Consider the following 21423-nt stretch of genomic DNA (forward strand, 5'->3'; position numbering starts at 1 on the left):
CACTATGGGGAAACTGACTGAAACAGCTGACACAAGCAAGTGAGAGCGCAGACTGACAGTTGGAGAACTTGCATAAGAACGAACTAGACCCTCTGAATGTAGGTGACTGTTTATGGGACCACTGGCAGTGGGACCAGTATTCCTAGTGCATGAACTGGCCTTTTGAAGTCCATTCTCTAAGGAAGGATACCTTGATTAGCCTAGATACAGGGGGAGGGTCTCTGTCCTGCCTCAATGTGTTATGACAACTTTGTTGATTCACTATAGGAGGCCTTACCCTCTCTGAAGAGTGGATGGGAGGTAAGGTGGGGGAACACAGGGGGAATAAGATGAAGAGAGGAAGGAGGAACTGGGACTGGTATGTAAAATAAAAAGATTGCTTTTGAAAAAGTTAAAAAGAAAAAAGAAAAAAAGAAATATCCTCATAGACACCTAGGGCTTCACTAATCTATTATGCATATCTCAGTCTATTTGAGTTTATAATCAAGATTAACTACTACACACAAAATTCAGATAGGAGCCACAGAGTTGACAAACTTAGGAAGCCCTGCCTTTTCCAACCCTGATCATGTAACTTCTTCACTCTCCTCATCTGTGAATGGAAACAGTGACAGTGTCCTTCTATGTTTCCTCTGGCTACTGTAAGGATTCACACACTAGGTGACTGAAAATAATAGCAAATTTTTTACCATGATTGTTAGCATTTACAGTTTCTGGGGCTTGCAGTAGACACATATCTTCAGGAGTCATTGTCAGTCCCCTTGTGTGTTTTTACAAGGACTAAAGAAGCAAGAACAGGGGTAACTTGCTGGGGGAAACACACACACACACACACACACACACACACACACACACACACAATCTGAACCCTCTATTGAAAGAACAAAAGCCAGAGGATTCAGGAAGGGATGGAAAGAACTTTGACAAATACCTTATGACAGGTATCTCATGTTATTTGGTAAGAAAGTCAAACACTTGCTTCTGAATATTTCCAGGTTGACAGAACCCAGCCCCCACTATAGTAACTGGCTCTAATTAACCACATGATCAATGCCCTTCTGCCTGATAGTTGATGTTCAGAAACAGGCAAGGCCCTTCCTGAGCTTGTATTAATATGTACAACACTTCACTCGCATGCAAAATTGATTTTTCTCTTTAAGCACAAAATGTAGCACTTTTATAGTCTTTCTGCAGCTTGACAAAGGCCATTTATAACCTAGTTTCTCCATCACCCTTGCTGGCACCAGTCTCAAATGTCTGGAAGAACTCTCTTGTGCATTTGTAATTACAAATCATACTCGGGCAAAATTTAATTTCCAAGAGAGCTGACCTCCTTTTTTATTGCAGTGGTTTGTGGAAATTAATGTGGATGTGTGTGTGTTGTTGTTCCTATAATTTTAGGATCATGAGGAGGAGACTGTAGAGCTGTCAGGGGAGGCAAGAAGGGGGGCATTTTAATCAGTGATGTCTATTGACAGACAAAGAGGGCTGAGCTCTGGGTGTTATCTTAGTGGAAATGACAGCAAGGTGACTGAAATTATAACCTGGTACCTTGTTCAAAAGGCAAGGACATTGAGACTGCTTCTCCATCAGTGGATGTGGAGATGAGCTTAGCCCACTGAATGATGGGAATTAATAGGCAAGTGAACTTCAACATAAGATTTCCTGTTCACAGAGATTCAAAGTCATAAGACACATAGAAAATTGTGTCACAGCTGAGGTCCTAGAAGGGGAGAATCTCTGGAGGATTTGCTTAGGACATAGGGTTCCATACAAGGATGTGTAGATGGCTGACAGAGTGTTTGCCCAAAGTCTTAGAATACGTCTATTGTTAGCTTAAGGCAAATCCAAGCATTTTCAGATTCATTTATTTATGGATGCTGAGGCATAGTGCAGTTCAAGAATATCATTTCAGTGGCCATATAGAAGACAATGTAGAGAAGCCAGACTGATTAGAAGTCTCCCCACATTGTTATGAGTATACAAGTTGCTCACTTAGAGATCCAGGGACAAGGGTGGGAGTGAAATCAAGTCAACATAGAACATCAATACACATTTCTTGAGTACCAGTTACATGGCAGAATCGAAAAGGTATGTATTTGTGTTTATGCTTCCTATTTGAGCTTCACAGCTAATCTACAGTTACACTGCATCTATTTCATAGACAGCAGCACTGAACTCAGAGAGGGTAGTGATTGCCTAAGGTCACACAATGAAAGGATCTGCAATTTAAATTCATATTATTAGGTTTTGGTTTGGATATTTTTTAAATTTTTTAAAATATAACTAGAAGCCTTTCTAGGTGACTCTTATAATGGGAGACCTCTTTCAGGCAATAGTTATAAATTATAAAAAAACAATAAAGATGATCCTAGCACTGTTGGCATTAATGACATTTACAACATGGGTCTGTGAAGTCTGTGTCCTAAGCATTTTGCAACGTTATGTCCCTTCAGTCTCAGAATTCAGTGAAGAAGATGATCACAAAAGCCCTATTATTGCAAGGTATATTGAGGTTATAGAAGTAAAGAATGTTATCCAAGGCCATACTGTTCTTAATGGGTCTAATAAGACTCTGGCCCACATCTGTGTGTGAGAAGTGAGATGGAACCTGCCACCTCCTACACCATAACCGTCCTATTGTGTTCTCTCCAAACAGTGTCCTGAGGAACTGAGGCCCATGAAGGATGGCTCAGGCTGCTATGATCACTCCAAGGGCATTGACTGCTCTGATGGCTTTAATGGAGGGTGTGAGCAGCTTTGCCTGCAACAGACACTACCTTTGCCCTATGATGCCACCTCCAGCACCATCTTCATGTTCTGCGGGTGAGTCTCCATTTCTGAGGTCCAGGAACTCCCACATAGCTAAAGTGAATCTGTGGACAAATGCTCAGGAAATACTACCTGGCCTTTTACTTCTTTTGATTCACGCCCAGTTAGGTGTGCAAAAGAAGAATGGGTAAGAAAGCAAACAATGACTGAAGAGCACATACACTCATGTTTAAGCCTCTAAGTTATAGATGTTGTCTCATTCTGGTTCCTGTCCCTGATGTTTCCCTGTCCTTCTTAAAGCCCACCAGTGTATGTAGAGACAGATTCAGGGATGTTGAATGTGTGTGCATAAATACACACATTGGCTCTGCCAGATTGCAAACTATGGGAACTCAGCAGTTAATGTTTACTGTTTTGCCTCTCTGGGTCCTATGTCCGTCTAGGTCAGGACAACTAACTGGGGAGTGGTCCAAATAAAGCAAATCACACCGGAGGAGTTTCTAGACAGCCTCAGGCACTCTGAATAATTCAAGCCCAGGTGCTTTTGTTACTATTTTTATCTTTCCTTTTTTATTGGTTGGAAAAGGCTTGGGATTGAACCCAGGGCCTTTCACATGCCAGGCAAGTGCTCTATCACTGAGCTACATCCCTAGCTGAACAAAGTGAATTTAGAAATCAGTGTGAGAAATGAAGAAGAGACCACATTCAGATTGACTGAATATGCTCCCCCATGGCCTCTGTTCTCTCTCCCAGCTGCAGCTTACCAACCTGTGAAAGATGCCTATTCTTACACACAGGGGCAGATGAGGATTCTTTCAAGGGATCATTTAGATGATACTTGTGCTGCCTCAGTGCCTAGAATTGTGTTTGGGTCTCAGTACCCTCTCAGGAAAATAACAACACTTCTGTTTTTCTCCTCCTACTTGTTGCCTCTCTGATTTGCTCATCTTTGGCTTTCTGTCACTTAAAAACAGTCCTGTGATCCCGGTGAGAGGTGTACCAGACTTTCTCATTACCAAGCAAAGCAGAGCAAGAGAGACTTAGCAACCTTTACAGTCCTGTGCACCAAAAAAGAGAAAAAAGTGGGTGCAGGCATGGGTTTGATGCCAGTTTACCAGAAAATCAATTTAACTTTCTTTCATGGGTCTAGTCCAGAGTTAAGTACTTAGTTCAGGGTCTCCTCTCTTGCCCCTTTCAAACTTGGGGCTGCTGGTGCCTTAAAGCAGATGTTGAAGCAGCTTGCTGGAGGCCTTAGATATGTATCGATAAAATAAATAAGAAATAAATTAGTGTATGCACACCTAAATTTATGGCAGTCTCTCCTCAGCTTAAGTGACTGCAGGGCAGTGTTGAGTAAATTATGCATGGACTCAGATCTGCAGGCTTGCATACAGAATCAGCTGTGTTCTTATCATTGTTTATTTTCCTCTCTGTGCACTTTGTTGGAGGGTGTTCTGCAGAAAATAACAACAGTCACAGCGGCAGCCACAGGAGTAATGGATTTTGACATCAGAAACCATCATCACCTTCTACCCAGTGTGCACTGCAGGGCACCTTGGATTCAATAGATTCTTGTCCCAGGACTCTCTCTGTCCTTTAGGCAGTAGCCTCCCAGGACTCCTGTCCTTTGTCATCTGTAAAATGCTGATAAGACCTGTCTCAATATAAAGATAATTGTGGAGAGTACAAAATACTGTCTGCTTTACTGTCCTGTTAAGTAACATATTCAAGGCCATAGCAATGGTAACGTAGCTCATGGCCTTTGGCATATGACTTAACACTGCTTAACTCTGTAGATCAGTTTCCTCCTCTGTAACATAGGCATAATAGTCTCTCTGTTATTACAGGGTTATTATAGGGAATGATGCATTGCCTGCATCATATTTATGTGAGTTCCCAGAGAGCTTTGCAGCCACACCTTGAGTGGAGCAGCATAATGACACTGCGTGGCCTGATGAGAGTTGCTTGATTTTTTCTGATGACATCATGCTCTCCACTTTGATTTGCTGGTCTGTGAGACTGGGCTCACTGACCTTTTGTACCATGAAATTTCTGTGAAAGTTTTAAACAAGACTGGATTAGCTTTTGGTCTAGCTGTTAGAGCCCCTTCATTGTTGGCAAACAGGACAAAAAAAGGAAATGGAATTCAGGCTTCCTAAAACCAACTGTAGTTTCCACAGGTTTTGGAAACTGTCTATTAAGGATGCAAATGAGAAGTTATCCACACTTGTTAGAAGCACTGTAAACAATGAAGGCTATTAGCAGGTGCTTGTGAGATAGTTGGCTGAGAGAGAAGTAAGATGCTGTTAAATTAAACAGGGTAAACAAAACAGACCCTCCTTTGCTCAGCTCCACATGAAGCTCTATGACCTTTCCAAGGTTGGACAGGAGAGAACTGCATAAATCTGTTTGTAGCCAGGTTAATAACAGCAGCTAATGATTCATTAAGCACTTCTAAGTGACTGCTCTGTTAATGTTCAGGACAATTCTGCAAGAAGGGGGCAGTTATGATTTCTCCTTTACCAATTTGAAAACCAAGCACAGAGTGCTAATGCTTGATGGCTTGCCCAAGGTCACATAGTTGGCAATTGGTGGGCACAGGAATTCCAACCTAGGCTGTGTGGCTCCAGCCTCAGGCAAGACTGATCGGCTATCAGCTGCCAGCCTCTGAATACATCCAGTCAAGGGATCTTGGCAAAGTAACTCAATCTCTTTGAGTCTCTGCTCTTTAACATAGGATCAGAAGTGACTGCACAATTGTGGGGTGTAAATGAAATTATGCAAGCAGGAAGACTGGCAGGTGGAATGAAGCATTCAGTAAGCTATGTAATTATTAGTTTATGGGGAGGAAGCTGTAGCATTAAGTATTCAGTTACTGGATTTTTATTTGTTTGTTGGTTTTGGGGACCAACAACCACCAGCCACCAAGGAATCAGACCAGACTTTTGAAATCTCTTAATGTCAATTCTGCACACAGAGCAATCGAGTTGCCCTACGTGTGCCACTCCTGACAGAAGCCCGTTTTTTAATTCCTGAATTGATACATTGTGCTTCCTACTCTGTATCCAGTGCCTAGAACAGAGCCTAGCACACAGTAGATGCTCAATTTGTAATTATTTTTAAAATTTATTCACTTAACATAAGTCAACCTAAGGCATTGCTCATCTGGTTTTTTCAGTTAATACTTCACACACATACCTCTCCCAGTGATGCTTCAGCCTCTAAAATTTGGCAGGGCTGTTCTCTCATTAACCCTTCTTCTCCCTGTACCCAAATCATCCCATTTGTCTCCCTGGCCTAATGTGGGAAATTACCAATATGGAGTCAGGTAAAATACAAGGAAATTTAATAGATAAAAGCCTTACTTACAGAGCGACCTAGCCAGCCTGCGGGGCAGCAGTAAGTACAGCAAGCCGAAGATGAAAGCGAAAGAAGGGCCGCCACATGAGCATCCCTCACTCTTAACCTTCCCTCAGGCACCCTGACCAGGTGTGGTCAGGAACACCTGTAGCCAGCCCCTAAACAGGCATGGCTACAGCATTCCCTACACTGGTCCTTTCACCTGGACATACATCTCTTTGTCACCTTCTACTCTTTGTATGTTTGTTGAGAGAGACAGGGTTTCTCTGTGTAGCACTGGCTGTTCTGGAACTCACTGTAGACCAGGCTGGCCTGGAACTCAGAGGCCCACCTGCCTCTGCCGCCTGAGTTTATTAAAGGAGTGCACCACCACCACCTATTTTCTATTCTTAAGTCCAGCAGCAGCATCTTCAGCAAAGTTCTCCTGAACATCATGGGATTCATGAACGTGATGCACAGTTACCTCAGTGCTGGGTAATAATATCAGGGCTTTCAAATAAAGACTGCTTAAATGGTGGCTCAGTATTTACCAAATGGGATCAGAGAACATATAGAAAGGAATTTTTCTTTTTGGTATTCTTATGTTTATGTGTCTAATATAGTATACAAATGCTATGGAGATTGGCATACCCAATGAAACATTCTATATGCTATATAGTTAAGAATAGAAAACTCTTCATTTCTACTCATCCTCTGATGAAGGAGAGGAATACTTATATTAACCTGTGATTCATTTTTTACAGGTGGTGGTGGGTGGTTGACACAGGGTCTCGTGGAGCCCAAGCTGGCTTTGGATTGACTATATAGCCAGAGATAACCTTAAATTCCAGATTTTCTTTGCTTATACCTCCCAAGCATTAGAATTACCTGCATTCGCCACCATTTGTGGCTAATCTAATTTTCTTCATGATATCTGGACATATCTTACAGGCTGGATCTCTGGTTAACTACCCAGATTGACAGACTCTTGCCAGAATGACACACCCACTACATGGTTTTCTTTTTTAAAAAAATATTTTGTTTGTTTATTATGTATACAGTCTTCTGCCTTCATACCAGCAGAGGGTACTAAATCCCATGTGGTTGCCAGGAATTGAACTCAGGACCTCTGAAGAACAGTCAGTGCTCTTAACCACTGAGCCATCTCTCCGGCCCCACTACATGGTTTTCTATCTATGGGAACTTCACTGAATTCCTGACTTACCTGTAATGCCATGTACCCTTTAAGAAAAGAAGCTATTTCTTAGCAACCCAGATGTCAGTCTTAGTTCCTGTTCTATTGCTATAAAGAGACAACATGACCAATGCAACTGTCATAAAAGAAAGCATTTAACTGGGGCCTTCCCTACAGTTTCAGAGGGTTAGTCCAGTATCATCATGGCAGGGATCCTGGTGGCAGATAGGCTAAATGCTAGAGAAGTCACTGAGAGCTGCATTCTGATCCATAATCAGAGAGAAAAAGAGAGAGAGAGAGAGAGAGAGAGAGAGAGAGAGAGAGAGAGAGAGAGAGAGAGAGAGATTAGGTCTGGCATGGACTTTTTGAAACCTTAAAGTCTATCACCAGTGACACATCTCCCACAAGACCACACTTAGGCTGACAAGGGCACACATACTAGAACAAATTCACATCTCCTAATCCTTCCCAAGTAGCACAACCCTGGTGACTAAGCATTCAAATATATGAGCCTATGGAGGTCATTCTTATTCAAACCTCAATGGTGTCTGTGCTACCATTATATACTACTTCTTGACCCAAGGGCTTCTTCAAAACTTTAACAGCTGAATGAGAGAATTTGCTTGCCTTGGGTTTGGTGTATCCTCTCTGTGTTTGGGATTATATGAGATGCTAACAATGTAGTGAAACATTGATCATAGGTTCTTGTCCACCAAGGACAAAGAGAATACTGTGAGCAGGTTCCTGAGCTCTGCCTTGGTCCTGATGGATGGAAGCAGAGGCCAGGTAACCATTGTGGCTGGCAGAAGCTTTGAGGTAGGTTGTGAAGTCACTGAACTCTAAACTAATTGTTTAGAATGAATCTTATAGATGGGGAGGCACTGCCTTCTGTGAAGACCCCAGCAAGTTGCCTAGCAACTGCACTTATCTGCTGTGTTTGTGTGGGTGTATTTACAATGTCTACCACACACATTTCCAAGAGAACTTAATTTTATCTACATAAACCCGATGAAGTTTTTTTTTTAAGTTGCTAATATTAAGACAGGGTTAAGCAGGAGTATGCATAAGCAATGAAAGGGGAAAAGAGAAAATAGTGTTGGGAGTCTGAAATGAGAAAGTCACTCAATAGAATAAATTTAGCTTTGTGCTTCTTGGCAATGAAAGCAAACAGTTATGAAAACAATACAGTAGATTACGTAGTTGTATTTGCTTGAGCAAAAGATTCTGTTTTATGTTTTTAAATATGTTTTGGGGGTCTGTGCAGTTTCTTGGTGTTATTAACTAAGACATTTACCCACTTGTTCCCATGTGAACAATGCTGAGCGTTTCAAGAGTTTTGGACTTTTCATATTTCTTGGAGTGTTTAGAAAGGAAATCAAGGCTCACAGACACATGGACTACTCTTCAGAGGAAAAGGTAGAAGTTTGAACTATCCCAAGTATTTCTCAGCTCCAGCTTCAATGACAATGTGTTTACAAGATGGCAAGTTTGCTCAGCAGCTAAGAGCAATTGTTGTTCCTGTAGAGGACCCAGGTTCAGTCCCCAGCACCCACATGGTATGTTACAGCCATTTATAACTCCAGTTCCTGGTGATCTGATGTTTTTACCCGACCTCTGTGCACATCAGGGATACATACATATGCAGACAAAACACTCAAACATATAAGATAAATAGACCTTAAAATTTGTTTCAAAAGAAAATGCATTTATATACATGGACTCAGAAACATGCCACCCTCAAATCGTCCTAATTGTCCTGTGGGTTGAATGTTCTGTTTACATGATTTGGGGAGGGAGAGAAGACAAATGCACATGAGTACTAAAGGGAATTCCTTATTTTCATTCCCCAAAGTAATGTCTGCTCTGGCTTTAGACAATACTGAGCTAGTGAGTGGAGACAATGGATGTAATTTTGAGCATTAGTAACCTATGGACAGACTCATGCATTCAGCACTTGTTTTGGTCATTTTCTGCCTAATGGGCTAAAACCAGAGCTCTCTCCATTTGTATCTGAGCTAAAGAATGTAGACTCTACCACTAGTAGCATTAGATATTCTTCTCAGTGCTTGGACCAAATATCAGACAAGAAGCAACTGCAGAAAGGAAGAGTTTATTATGGCTCTAAGTTTAAGGGCACACAGTCCATCCTTGGTGGCAGGAGCTGGAGGCAGCTGGTCACATTGTATCCACAGCTAGGAAGTAGATAATGAACAGGAATGGGGGTAAGATATTGAAGGTTCCAGAGCCTTCCCAAACAACACCTCCAGCTAGAGACCAATTATTCAAATACATGAGCCCATAGGGGACATTTCACATTCAACTCACAATACTGAATTAACATTGGATGCCTGCCTACATGCTAGAGGGAAATTTTAGTGCTGAAGATAAGATCTAGGGTCTCAGCAAGTTAGACAATGAGCTATATCTGAATACCTGAAAGCCAGATTATTATCAAACATTATGGCCTTTGTTCATTAAACACTTTCAAATTATCAGCAAATTGAGGGAAACAAAAAGTTTGCCCATGGGTTTTGAAAGGCACTTTGTTATAGGCTATAGGAAATGCTAGTTCTGAAAAATAGTCTAAGATTTACAAAACACAGACTAGCTGAATGATGGGGGATGTTCTTCTGTATATATTTATCTTATTAGTTGATGAATAAAATACTGATTGGCCAGTAGCCAGGCAGGAAGTATAGGTGGAGCTACCAGACTAGGAGAATTCCGGGAAGAGGATGCAGAGAGTGAGCTGCCAGAGAGATGCCATGTAGCTGCTAGGAAGATAGGATGCACAGCATTCTCTGGTAGGATGAGGTCATGAAGAAATACATAGATTAATAGGCATTGGTTAATAATTAAGAGAGAACTAAACAATAAGAAGCCTAAGTCAATGGCCAAACAGTTTATAATTACTATAAGTCTCTGTGTATATATTTGGGGCAAAATGGCTATGGGACCAGGTAAGACAGAACTTCCATCTACACTGAATGTAAGGCTCATAGATGAGAGTCGGTGCTTCAGGTTCTGCAAAGAGAAACTTTTCTACATTCTGCCAAGTCCCACAGATGCTTATAAAATAATCACTCTGAGGCTTAATATTAATTACAAACAGTTTGGCTTGTCAGCTCTGGCTTATTATTAACTAGCTCTTACAACTTAAATTAACCCATTTCTATTAATCTGTGTATTGCTACAAGACCCATGGCTTATTACCACACATCTTGCTTCTCCAGGGGCTACTTGCATCTCCTAGGCTTTGCCTTTCTTCTCCTTGCATCCCTGTTTGTATTTCCTGCCTGTCTCTATCCTGCATGGCTATTGGTCAAATCAGCTTATTTATTAACCAATGGTAATATTCACAGCATAAAAAGGAACATTACACATCAAGGTTCCTAGTGTATCTGGGGGTAGTCAATACAATGATGAATTCTGTTGAAGAGAAATATATGTTTATTGTAAAATGCACATAATTCCATATTTTTTCTACTTAGCCTTTTTTATTAGCTCAAATTAGGAACAAGCTTGCTTCACATGTCAATCCCTTCTCTGTCTCCCTCACCTCCCCCAAACCCCCACTGGTCCCCACCCTTCCCCTCTCTGCTCCCCAGGGAGGGTAGGGACCTCTATGGGGGCCCCAAAGTATGCCACATCATCCTGGGCCGGGCCTAGACCCTCCCCCATGTGTCCAGTCCAAGAGAGCATCCCTTCACATGGGATGGGATCTCCAAGCCCCCTCTTAAACCAGGGAAAAGTACTGATCCACTACCAGGGGCCCATAGAGTGCTGAGACCTCCTCACTGACATCCACGTTCAGGGGTCTGGATCAGTCCCATGCTAGCCTCCCAGACAACAGTCTGGGGTTCATGTGCTCCCCCTTGTTCAGGCCCGCTGTTTCTGTGGGTTTCACCAGCCTGGTCCCGATCCCTTTGATCTTCATTCCTCCCTCTCTGAAACTGGGTTCCAGAGTTCAGTTCAGTGTATAGCTGTGGGTGTTTGCCTCTGCTTCAATATAGAATTAAAATTAAATTAACTTTTTACCAATAATTTTGACAGAGTTGAAATGATATTATTTTTTCTTTCCTAGTGGGAAATGCCACTGTTTCTTATAATTGTAAAGAGTGGATAAAGTCTACTCTTTAATTAGCCTAGAGTGTCCCATGGAAACTGTCATCTTCCCTTTCTCTTTTCTCCCTTTCCTCAGTTCCCTTCCATCTCCCCCCTACACCCTCCTCTTCTTTACCTTCTCTTTCCTTTGCCTTCTTTTACCTTTTCCCAAAGAGATTTGAGTACATTACTTCCAAAATGTTTTTTTCTACAAACTTCCTTTATTCTTTAAGTAAAATCATTGGATCAAGACTATATGGAGGAAAACTTTACAGGTCTTCATTTTGGTTAGTATTGGGCCAATTTTGAGACCCCAGCCAGCAAGACAGGCTCCTGCAACACTAAATAGTGGGAATAAAACTGTTGAGGTATGTGTCTAATGGCCCTACTGAGTGACCTAAAAAGAGCTTGTCCCTATGTAATCATGGTCATCACAGTCCAATTTCATTCCCATGTTGGTCCAAGTCTCTAGTGTGCATTTCCTTCCATTCCATTTGGCCTTAAATTTTCTTTATTTTCAAATGTTCTGTAAGGATTTGATTTCCGTGTTTATTTCTAGTTTATGTATTTCAATAAATAATATTATTGGTCACATAAACCACTGCAGAATGATGGAATAAGCAATCCAGAAATCACAAAAATAAAATTGGAAAAGTGTGTTCTTTGAGAATTTGACTTTTTTTCTAGAGGGTCCTCATTTTTCATTTAAAAAAAAATGAAGAGGGTTAGAAAGGGTAATTTATGTTAATGTGGAAGAACACTGGATATAGAGGAAGATGAGCAGTGTCAAGGTCCTAGTTCTTCCAAGAATTCATGTGACCTTGGTCAAAGAAGTCAGCTATCCCAAGACTCAGATTTTCAATAGCAATGCAAAAATTAAAGTGCCCATCTCTCCATATTACTCTGAAGGTTAAATAAACAAACATGTTGTTGACCAGACATAGAGAAAGTTTTATAGGGCTCTTTACAAACCCCCACACAGCTCTATAATCCCTCCAGTGTGATGAGCATATTAAAAGAGGCACAGTCATTGCTTTCAGCTGAAATGCCCACTCTGTGTCTGTACCTATTTTATGTTTTGCACTTGGCATATGTATAAATATATAATTTCATGCCGATCTTGGCTGTTTTCCTGTGAGCCTACGCTCTTTCAAATTTCTGTTTAAAAAGAAAAAAAAAAAAAAACCTCCCTGACAACAGAATGTTCTAGAGAAGCCGTATAATTATGTGGCATCATACAGAAATAAAATTTCAAAAGAAAGCAACAGCTAAACAGACCGTCACATAAATCTTTCTATGTACTAAGGTGCCCCGAGGAAGAGAATTGTTCACATTTCAAAACTCAGAGGATCATTTGCCTTTGTGAAGCTGGGTTTTTGCCCTGGGTGTATAGGGTCTTACAGAGCTTACCCCAGGCTGTTTTGTTTTCTCTCTTTTTCTTCCTTTCTTGCTGAACCATAATCCTTTTCCACCCTGAAGCAAAAGAGAAGTCCCTGGAATAATCAATGTTGTTGTTAAAATTGTGCATATAGACTCACATCCACTGAGCTTGAGGTATGACACCCTAGGTCCACCTCCTAACCCTGCTGTGAAGTAGCTCAAGTAGCCCATTCTTGTCTCTTATCCTTGGTTTTCTCATTTGACAATGGGAGCAGGGAAGTGCCCCTCTATGAGCTGATGCTTCTGCTGTTGATTTTGTAGTGAACCCCCACAAACTCAGTAACTAAGAACAACACAAGCTGACTACCCTACAGCTCCAACTGTCAAAATTCCTCAAATCTAGGCACTGGCAGTGATGGTTATATTCAGGAGACTTTAGAATAGTTTTCCTCCTGTATTTTCCAGCTGCTGGGGGCTGATACTTGGTTCTCTTGTGACTGTCCTTTAAGGGTCTATTTGACTACAGGGTGGCTTATTTGAACTCATAATCTTAGAGGTCTCAGTTTGTGAATGTTTGGTCCTGTTGGACCCAGGGTGTCATATGGGTATGTCACACAACACAGTACATGATTGGCAGGTGAATGTGACAGAGGAGGAAAACTGCTTACTTCACAATGGTAGGGAAGTAAAAGAAAGAAAGAAGAGTTAGTATCTAAGAGTTAATATCTCACTCAAGGACATTTCATCTCCAGGGGCATAACTTCCATTCCACTAGTCCCTACATTGAAGAGGTTCCACATACCCCTAATAGAGTCACTGATTGGTTAATAACATATTTAATACATCTATTATTGGTTGTAAGTAGCAAATAAGGTAGTCTATAGAGTGTTTGTGTATCTGTGATTTTGTGGATACAGGATTGAGTTTTGAATATAGAGATGAATATTTATGCAGTGCATTTATTTTGCTTATGTATTATACTTATTAGTTACATATATAAGATATAAATTGTATATATCATTCATTCTTATTGAACAGCACATAAGAAGTTCCTAATTTTATATTTTGACAAGAATAAAAGTAAAAGGAAGGAAAGGTCAATTGCAACTCTAGGAAAACCTGGATCTAGAGAGAAGTTATAGTCCCTGGAAAGTGTAACTGGCCTATTATAGGCAAATGACAACAAGTGCAATGGGTGACACACTGGCTTTTTACTATATGAAAAGTGAAGTATTGTACTGTCTCCAAGTTATCTCTAATTCTCACATCAGCCTCTTGATGAGGGCTGCAATTATCCTCATTTAATGGATATGACACTGAACCTAGGAAAGTTAATAGACATGATCAGGCCATATAGATGGTGATAGCACAACCTCTACTTGAACTCAGGAGTAATTAGCTCCAAAATCTAAACTTGATACCTGTGTCTCCCTTAAGTAAGCTAGTGTGAAATCTCAATGAATTTTCCAAAGTAGATTATACATGCTACTTTCCCAGACTGAGATCCTATACTATTATGAATTAACAGTGAAGAGGAAACATATCTATTTAGAAATTTAAGAAAAAACCACAATAGCATCCTGTCTTCTGTTACATGGAGATGTCTCAGTGGAGGGTCTGAGTTTAGATTTCCAGAACCTGCATAAAGCCTGGCACAGTATCGCTTGGCTTGTCTGTATTCCTCCTGCCCTTCCAATGAGACAAGAAGGAGAATCTCAAAAACTCAAGGGCTACCTAGCCTGGAATAGACAATGACCAACAACAACAAGAGACCTTCTCTCAAGCATGATGGAAGGTGTAGATTAACACCTGAGGTTGTCCTCTCTCTCTCTCTCTGTCTCTCTCTCTGTCTCTCTCTCTCTCTCTCTCTCTCTCTCTCTCTCTCTCTCTCTCTCTCTGTGTGTGTGTGTGTGTGTGTGTGTGTGTGTGTGTGTGTGTGTGTGTGTGTGTGTGTGTGTGTGTGTGTGAGTGGCGAAGGGAGGGGGGAGGGAGGAAAGAAGACAGAGGAAGGAGAATAGAAGAGGGGGAAGAGAGGATGGGGAGAGAATAAGAAGCTAATATCTAAGTACTATCTGGGTATGAAATGCAAGTCTGAAATGACCCTCCTTAGAAGAAAGAGAGCCGCATTTCAGGCAGGCAGCATTGAGGCAAAGCTGCAGGCAGAAGCTCCATGGAATTTTCTAAGGAACCAGAAGGATTCAGAAAAAAAAGCCAACATTGTAAAATGAAATAAAGAAAGCAGTAGGAAAGAAGTGACACAAATAAAAAGGATAAGTAAATGGAATAGGACAAGGAAAAGACACATCATTAAAATGTAGAAAGCTTATTTAAAGGGGCAGTGGGGCATCACAAATAAATACATTAGAAAGGAACAAATTAAACAAAGGACAGAACTGTAGCCCCATTAAAGACAAAAAGATTTAATGAGAATATAGTGTACAATGTTACAGCAAGACACATGAAAACCATGACAAAATGTATCATAGCCTTAGAAAACATAAATTCCAAGTTGGAGTCATGAATGTGTAGAAAATTGAAACAGGCAGAAAATGTAGAATCAAGACAGCTAAATATGTATAAGTTAAAGAAACAAAAAGGACAAATTTCCACCTTTTTCTATAACCCTGATACGCAAATATGTGGCCATACACCTAGGAAATTCTGTTAGATATATTAGAACTAAATAGTTTGATTGAACCAAAATCAAATCACAAAATAAATAACAAGAAAATATAAGTGAAAAGTGATCACATTTCTTGTTCTGGTCAGTTGTTTTGCCAATTTGACAAAAACTGGAATCATCTGGTGAGAGGGCACACATCTGTTAAGGAATTGCCTCCATCAGATTGGCCTGTCCAAATCCATGGGGGCATTTTTGTATATTTTTTTTTTCTGTGGGAGGGCCTATTCCACAGTAGATGATGCCATCTCTGGAAAAGTTTTCATGTAGACTATGAGAAAACAAACTGAGAAAGCCATGAGGAGAAGCCAGTAAGCAGTATCCTTCCAGAGCAGTCAGTTCTTGCCTAACTTCTCTGGTGACAAAACAGGACCTAAATTGTAAAGCTAAAAAAATCCTTTCTTCCCCAAGTTATTTTAGTTATAGTGGTCTCTCGTGGTAGTAGAAAACCTAAGTATGACCTTCCTGAAATGTAAAAGATTAAGATAATAGAAACTTTTGACATACAAGCCTGATAACATTTCACTGGAACAGTGGCTCTATAAGTCAAGCACTTCATTATAGATGAGCAAAAGTGGTACACAGAGACTGACAGTTTTTCCAAGGTTACACAGCTTCTGAGGAAAAGCTAAAATTGAAACTTTATTGGCTTGGATCCAAAATATGCAAGTTACACAATTATAATCTTGAAAGTATAAATTCTGTGAATATTCCCATAACCAAAAATCTTATCATAAAACAATTTGAGAGTTCAGTGAAAGTCTTTTTAAAAGATACTTGATGAATAGACATGAAAACTGTGTTTCTCAATTGGAAGATTCTAAATCATGATGTTGCTGTAATAGGATGAGATAAGCTTTCTTGCTGTAAAAAATTAACCCTCCACCAAACCAGAAGCACGCATAAACATGTAATCTTTTATTTGGTGGCTCCCATCCATTGTATAGTATTTATCAGTAACATATGTTCTTCAAAAAACCCATATCAAAGGATATGGAAACTAAAAACACAGTATACTCTGAATAGGTTAACTATAGCAATGACTCTCTGTTCCATGCAGATACCACTGTACAGACTACAATGGCATGGGTCCTCCACTCAATTACAAGGGAAGCATATGCGTGCGTGCGTGCGTGCGTGTGTGTGTGTGTGTGTGTGTGTGTGACGCTATGGAGCATGACCAAGAAGAGAACACAGTGTAGAGGGTGCAAGATGCTTTCGCTGACACGGAATAAGCAATTTCCATCCGTGGCTGGAGAGATGTCTAAGAGGATATGAGTTTGATTCAAAGCGTTCATGTTGGATGGCTCATGAACACCCATTTTAGTAATATAGAGATATTAAATATAAAACAAACTCAACTGTGAACGCCTTCTTTACATTCATACATACTATATAATAAAGATGACATTTCAACTCAACTGGTGAATGGATGAACCCTTCTGGTGATTGTCTAGCCATTTTTAAAGTTGTTGATTTCAAAGAACTAATTCTAAAGGGGTAGATTAGAAATAAACACATCATATATATGCTTGGAATTCTCAAAATATAAAAAAGAAAGTGAAATAATTGCCCTACCACTCACAAAATAAAATCCATGAATGTGAGGTAGTGAAAAATGGTAAAATGTTAAAAATACTAACTTAATATACAAAAAGACAATTGCATTATCCTGTGGCTTTCTAAACATTGCAAAATACTCAGTTCACAAAGGTTCTGTGACATCAAATTCAAGATTAAAACATAAGACTAGAGTAGAAGAAAGTTTGAAAATATATCAACAGTACAGAGTTACCATCCAGAAAACATACACTGCATGTACAAACCAATGAGGAAGGGACAGATACAACAGGAAAATAGTCAAAGCACAAATATCAAAATAGAAAAGGCTGCAGCATCAGGGAAATGCAAATCCAAAGAGGAATGAGTTAGTTATCTTTCCCATCGCAGAATGAAAATAATGAACATGGATGATGCTGAAAAATCAAGTCCCTCATTTATCAATGATGGTTCTGTAAACTGGTAGAGCCTCTACAAATGGCCATTTAGTATATCTATCAAAATATTAAAATTCATAAACCATTGACCCAGCAATCCCTCTTCTAAGACTCTGTCTTACAGAATACACACATGTGCACAGTGATATATCTATAAATATCTTCATTCTGGCAGTATTTGCAATAACAAATAGCTACAAATGGCCAAAGTGCCCATCAATAAAAATTAGTTAAAAGCATTATAGTACATTTGTACTGTGCAGTGCCAAATAACCATTTTAAAGACAGATCCATAAATCACTGGCTTGAAAAAAATCTTTAACAATATTAGCTACAAATGCATATCTTATGAAAATATTTTGTGAATTTTACATATATATAACCAACCATATGTTTGTGTTTGCATATCTATGTATATTATATATGATATTCATATGTAAATATGTATTTAAATGAGTTGGAAACATTTTAACAGGATATATAAGAGATAATAGTGATGACAGTAGTTCAGGAAATAATGAGTAGAAAAAAGTTCCACATTTTACTTTATATATTTTGATTCTGTTTACACATTTACTACAATCATATATTTAATCACAGCTGCACAGGTGTATGTGTATATGAATGGGTAAAGAAAGTTACAGAGAATAAATCCTACCCAGTTTACTAAGTAAACCATTTCTTCATATTGACTGTGAGCCTTCAGGGATAATGGGTGCAATTAGACTTTATGGAGCACTTGCTATATGTTCTGCACTCTGGTAGCCAGTCAGTTCACTAGTGCTGAAACTGTTGAGCAGGATTTACTTGTATCTAATAGATATGAAAAAGATGGCAGGTGGGGAATTGACTTCAGCAAGAATCCTGGATGAGGCCTCTTTCTGAGAGCTCCCTGCTGAACTTTGGAGAAGAAATTGTGACATTTAGACAGGTCACCAAAGCATCAACACAATACACTGGACAACCAGAGGGAAATCATGAAAGAGTGACAGCCGACTTTATGCATTAGAATATCCTGGCTTTTCACTAGAGTGATCTTGAGCCAAGTTGTCAATGCAACTTGTGTACTTTCTGCCTTCAACTACCTTCCAGAAACATAGCTACATTTTCCGGCATCCATCAGCTACAAGTTCAGTACCATGGCTGCATTTTCCATCCAAACAACTCCCCAGAGACTAACTTGTACTGTGAATTCCTGAGTCATCTTACAGTCAAATTTAAGTAATCTCTACTGTCTTTGGGAGGAACCATAAAGGAGTGTATGCTGCATGATGCTTCATATGTAACACTCTAACCAGGCTCAGTGTACATAGAAAATACTAGATTAGGGGAACACTGGGTTTGCAAAACATGCAGTGGTGGCACTAGCCTTTAATCCCAGCACTCAGGAGGCAGAGGCAGGAGGATCTCTGTGAGCTCGAGACCAGCCTGGTCTACAAGAGCTAGTTCCAGGACAGCATCCAAAACCACTGGGAAACCCTGTTTAGAAAAAAAATGATAACTTGAACACCAGCTTTGACCCTTTATATACCCTTCTATAATATGTTTCATCTTTGAATCCTTCTTTTGCTAATGTGTTCAACAGGTGGGATAATATTAATTTTACTCATTGTGTTAAAATTAACATATGTATTTCTTAGTGGATAGGACAGACTTAATATATAGAAATACCACATGATTGCTACTACTGTAATGAATTTGACAGTTTCATTAAAGTCTCATTTTTGTAGTCAACATATCATGTGATTCCATGGTACACTAGTGAATTATGGTCAGATGAGAGTGCCTCCCTGGGGACCAAAGAAGTTAAGTGACTTTCTCATGTTCACAGGCCCCAACAGCAAATAATACATTTGTCCAGGTTTCTCCAATTATGTAGCTTATTCTCTTTGCCTGATTGTTAATTTATGCACAGGTTTTCTGTGTACACAATTACAAAAGAACCAAGAAATTGTGTATATTCAAATATTGCTAGTTTCTATGTTAATTTTCAGGTATAGCGACCTCCATTCCCCTCTCTCTATCTTCTATCCTCCACCCTACTACTCCATTGTTGTATAAGAAAACCACTTTCCACTGCATACATCTTTAAATGGGAAACCTTATTCCTACTTTCCATTCAGATGTCTGTTTGGAACACACAGGAGCCCACCCCTGCTTCAAAGACATGTCAAGGGCTCATCTGGCTGTCAGACACCGAGAGACCAGGGGAGACTACTAACAGTGATAATGGAACAGAGGTTGTTTTTGTAACTATGTGTACTGTCCATGATCCTGATGGGTTATTTTTGTTACAAGGGCAAAACAAACTTGAATTTTTTTTTTCTACTGTATTCAACCTTGGTTGACAGATACACAGGGAATAGATTCTTATTTGAGAAACTAGTTGATAATTCCCTGTGAATTGGTTGTTGTGCTTTTAAACTCTGTGTTCATAGAAAACTGCTTTTACATCTACTTTATGTATGGATGTGCATGCCAGTGTCCCCCTTGACTCCTTTAAAATGTCACAAATGACATTCTCTGATTTTATCCATTTTCAGGATTAATGTGCTTCTCTCCAGACACCTGTGCCCTAGATAGATTTCAACCAAAATAGCTCTCTCCATGCTTATACTCTGACCATTTTTTAGGCAAAGGAGGCCTTGGTTTTAGGTCACATCCATAGGGATAGCGAGCATGTAGAGTTAACTCTTGGCTGTTTTGTCATGCAGATGTGTGGAAGAGTACAAGCTGGCTCCTGATGGCAAATCCTGTCTAATGCTCTCGGATGTCTGCGAGGGACCTAAGTGCCTCAAACCTGACTCCAAATTCAATGACACCCTCTTTGGAGAGATGCTACATGGTTACAACAACAGGACCCAGCATGTAAATCAAGGCCAAGTCTTCCAAATGACCTTCAGGTATGGGATAGGTGCTTGCTTGCACATATATAGTCCCTGGCACAGAGTCTGGGCTGCGGAAGAAAGTATGGATGACATGGAACAGAAACCTGTCATGTTGACTAATACCATTCAAGGAAAATTAGAAGTCATCAGAATGTATTCTGTCAGATACCTTTACACTGACCTAAAACTTCTTCTACCCTTCTGTTCTTTTATTTCTCTAACATATTTTAATTACAATCTTAAATCATCCTCTTAGTACACTTAATAGAATTTTTAAAAATTTAATTAATCCTTCAGTCTATTGAAACCTAAGTATCCTATAGATGTTATTGTGAAATTTCAAAAATATAGACATTTAGTGAATTATAGAATAAAAATCTTATCACCTAGAAACATTCTGTATTAACATTTTCCAGAATGCTCCTAAAGTACCTGTCTCCCTCACTGTCCACTTTCTCCCTCTCTATTTGTCTATCTACATGTGCATATACATGCTCCTCAAATCTCAGTAGAGCTACTTAGAAATTGTTTGTTAACTAGTAACGTGATAAAGACTTTTTCCTTGTCAGTGATTCAGTAGTACATGGGTAATTAAAAGAAACACTCATTCAATGAGAAAGAAGAGAACAATGGCTTGGTTTGGCTCGGTTTTACAAAGACTCAGCATTTGGGATTTATGCGAAGAGTTTCCTTGGACAGCTGAAGAAACCAAGGTCATTCAGAAAGGATGGACTTGGATGGGATTTATTTACACTTTCCTAAAGGCCTCTATGAAGATAGAGTGAGAAGACTTGATCCATGTGGAAAAGTAGATTTTCTTAAAACAGCAAAAGGGCCCATAATTTTAGATAAATACCCATGAAAATAGGAGTAAGCTATTATTACAAAGCAGAGCCCCCCTTATCACTGTAGAGACCATAAGAATCAGCAGCAATATATCATCATCACATCCATCATCTTATTATTAGAAGCAACCATTATAGTGGGAATGTCAATGTGGCCATTTTTCATTAAGAATTAGCCTATGTTAACACTCATCTCCACTGTTTTTGATATCACAAATACCAT

The 21423-nt window shown here is 39.7% G+C and overlaps 1 protein-coding gene and 1 non-coding gene across 2 annotated transcripts in view; one reads left to right on the plus strand and one right to left on the minus strand.

Moving 5' to 3' along the window:
• Positions 1-21423, plus strand: part of LOC100750695 (astrotactin-2) — a 933092-nt gene that overhangs the window by 586340 nt on the left and 325329 nt on the right. Inside the window, 2 exon segments of the mRNA XM_027400261.2 lie at positions 2660-2826; positions 20182-20370. Coding sequence (XP_027256062.2) covers positions 2660-2826; positions 20182-20370 — 356 coding nt within the window.
• LOC113833985 lies at positions 5666-5797 on the minus strand. The gene has a single exon (XR_003482217.1). It is a non-coding gene; the product is annotated as a U11 spliceosomal RNA (small nuclear RNA).

This window comes from Cricetulus griseus, chromosome 2 (assembly GCF_003668045.3).
Source record: "Cricetulus griseus strain 17A/GY chromosome 2, alternate assembly CriGri-PICRH-1.0, whole genome shotgun sequence".
Classification (NCBI taxonomy): Eukaryota; Metazoa; Chordata; class Mammalia; order Rodentia; family Cricetidae; genus Cricetulus; species Cricetulus griseus.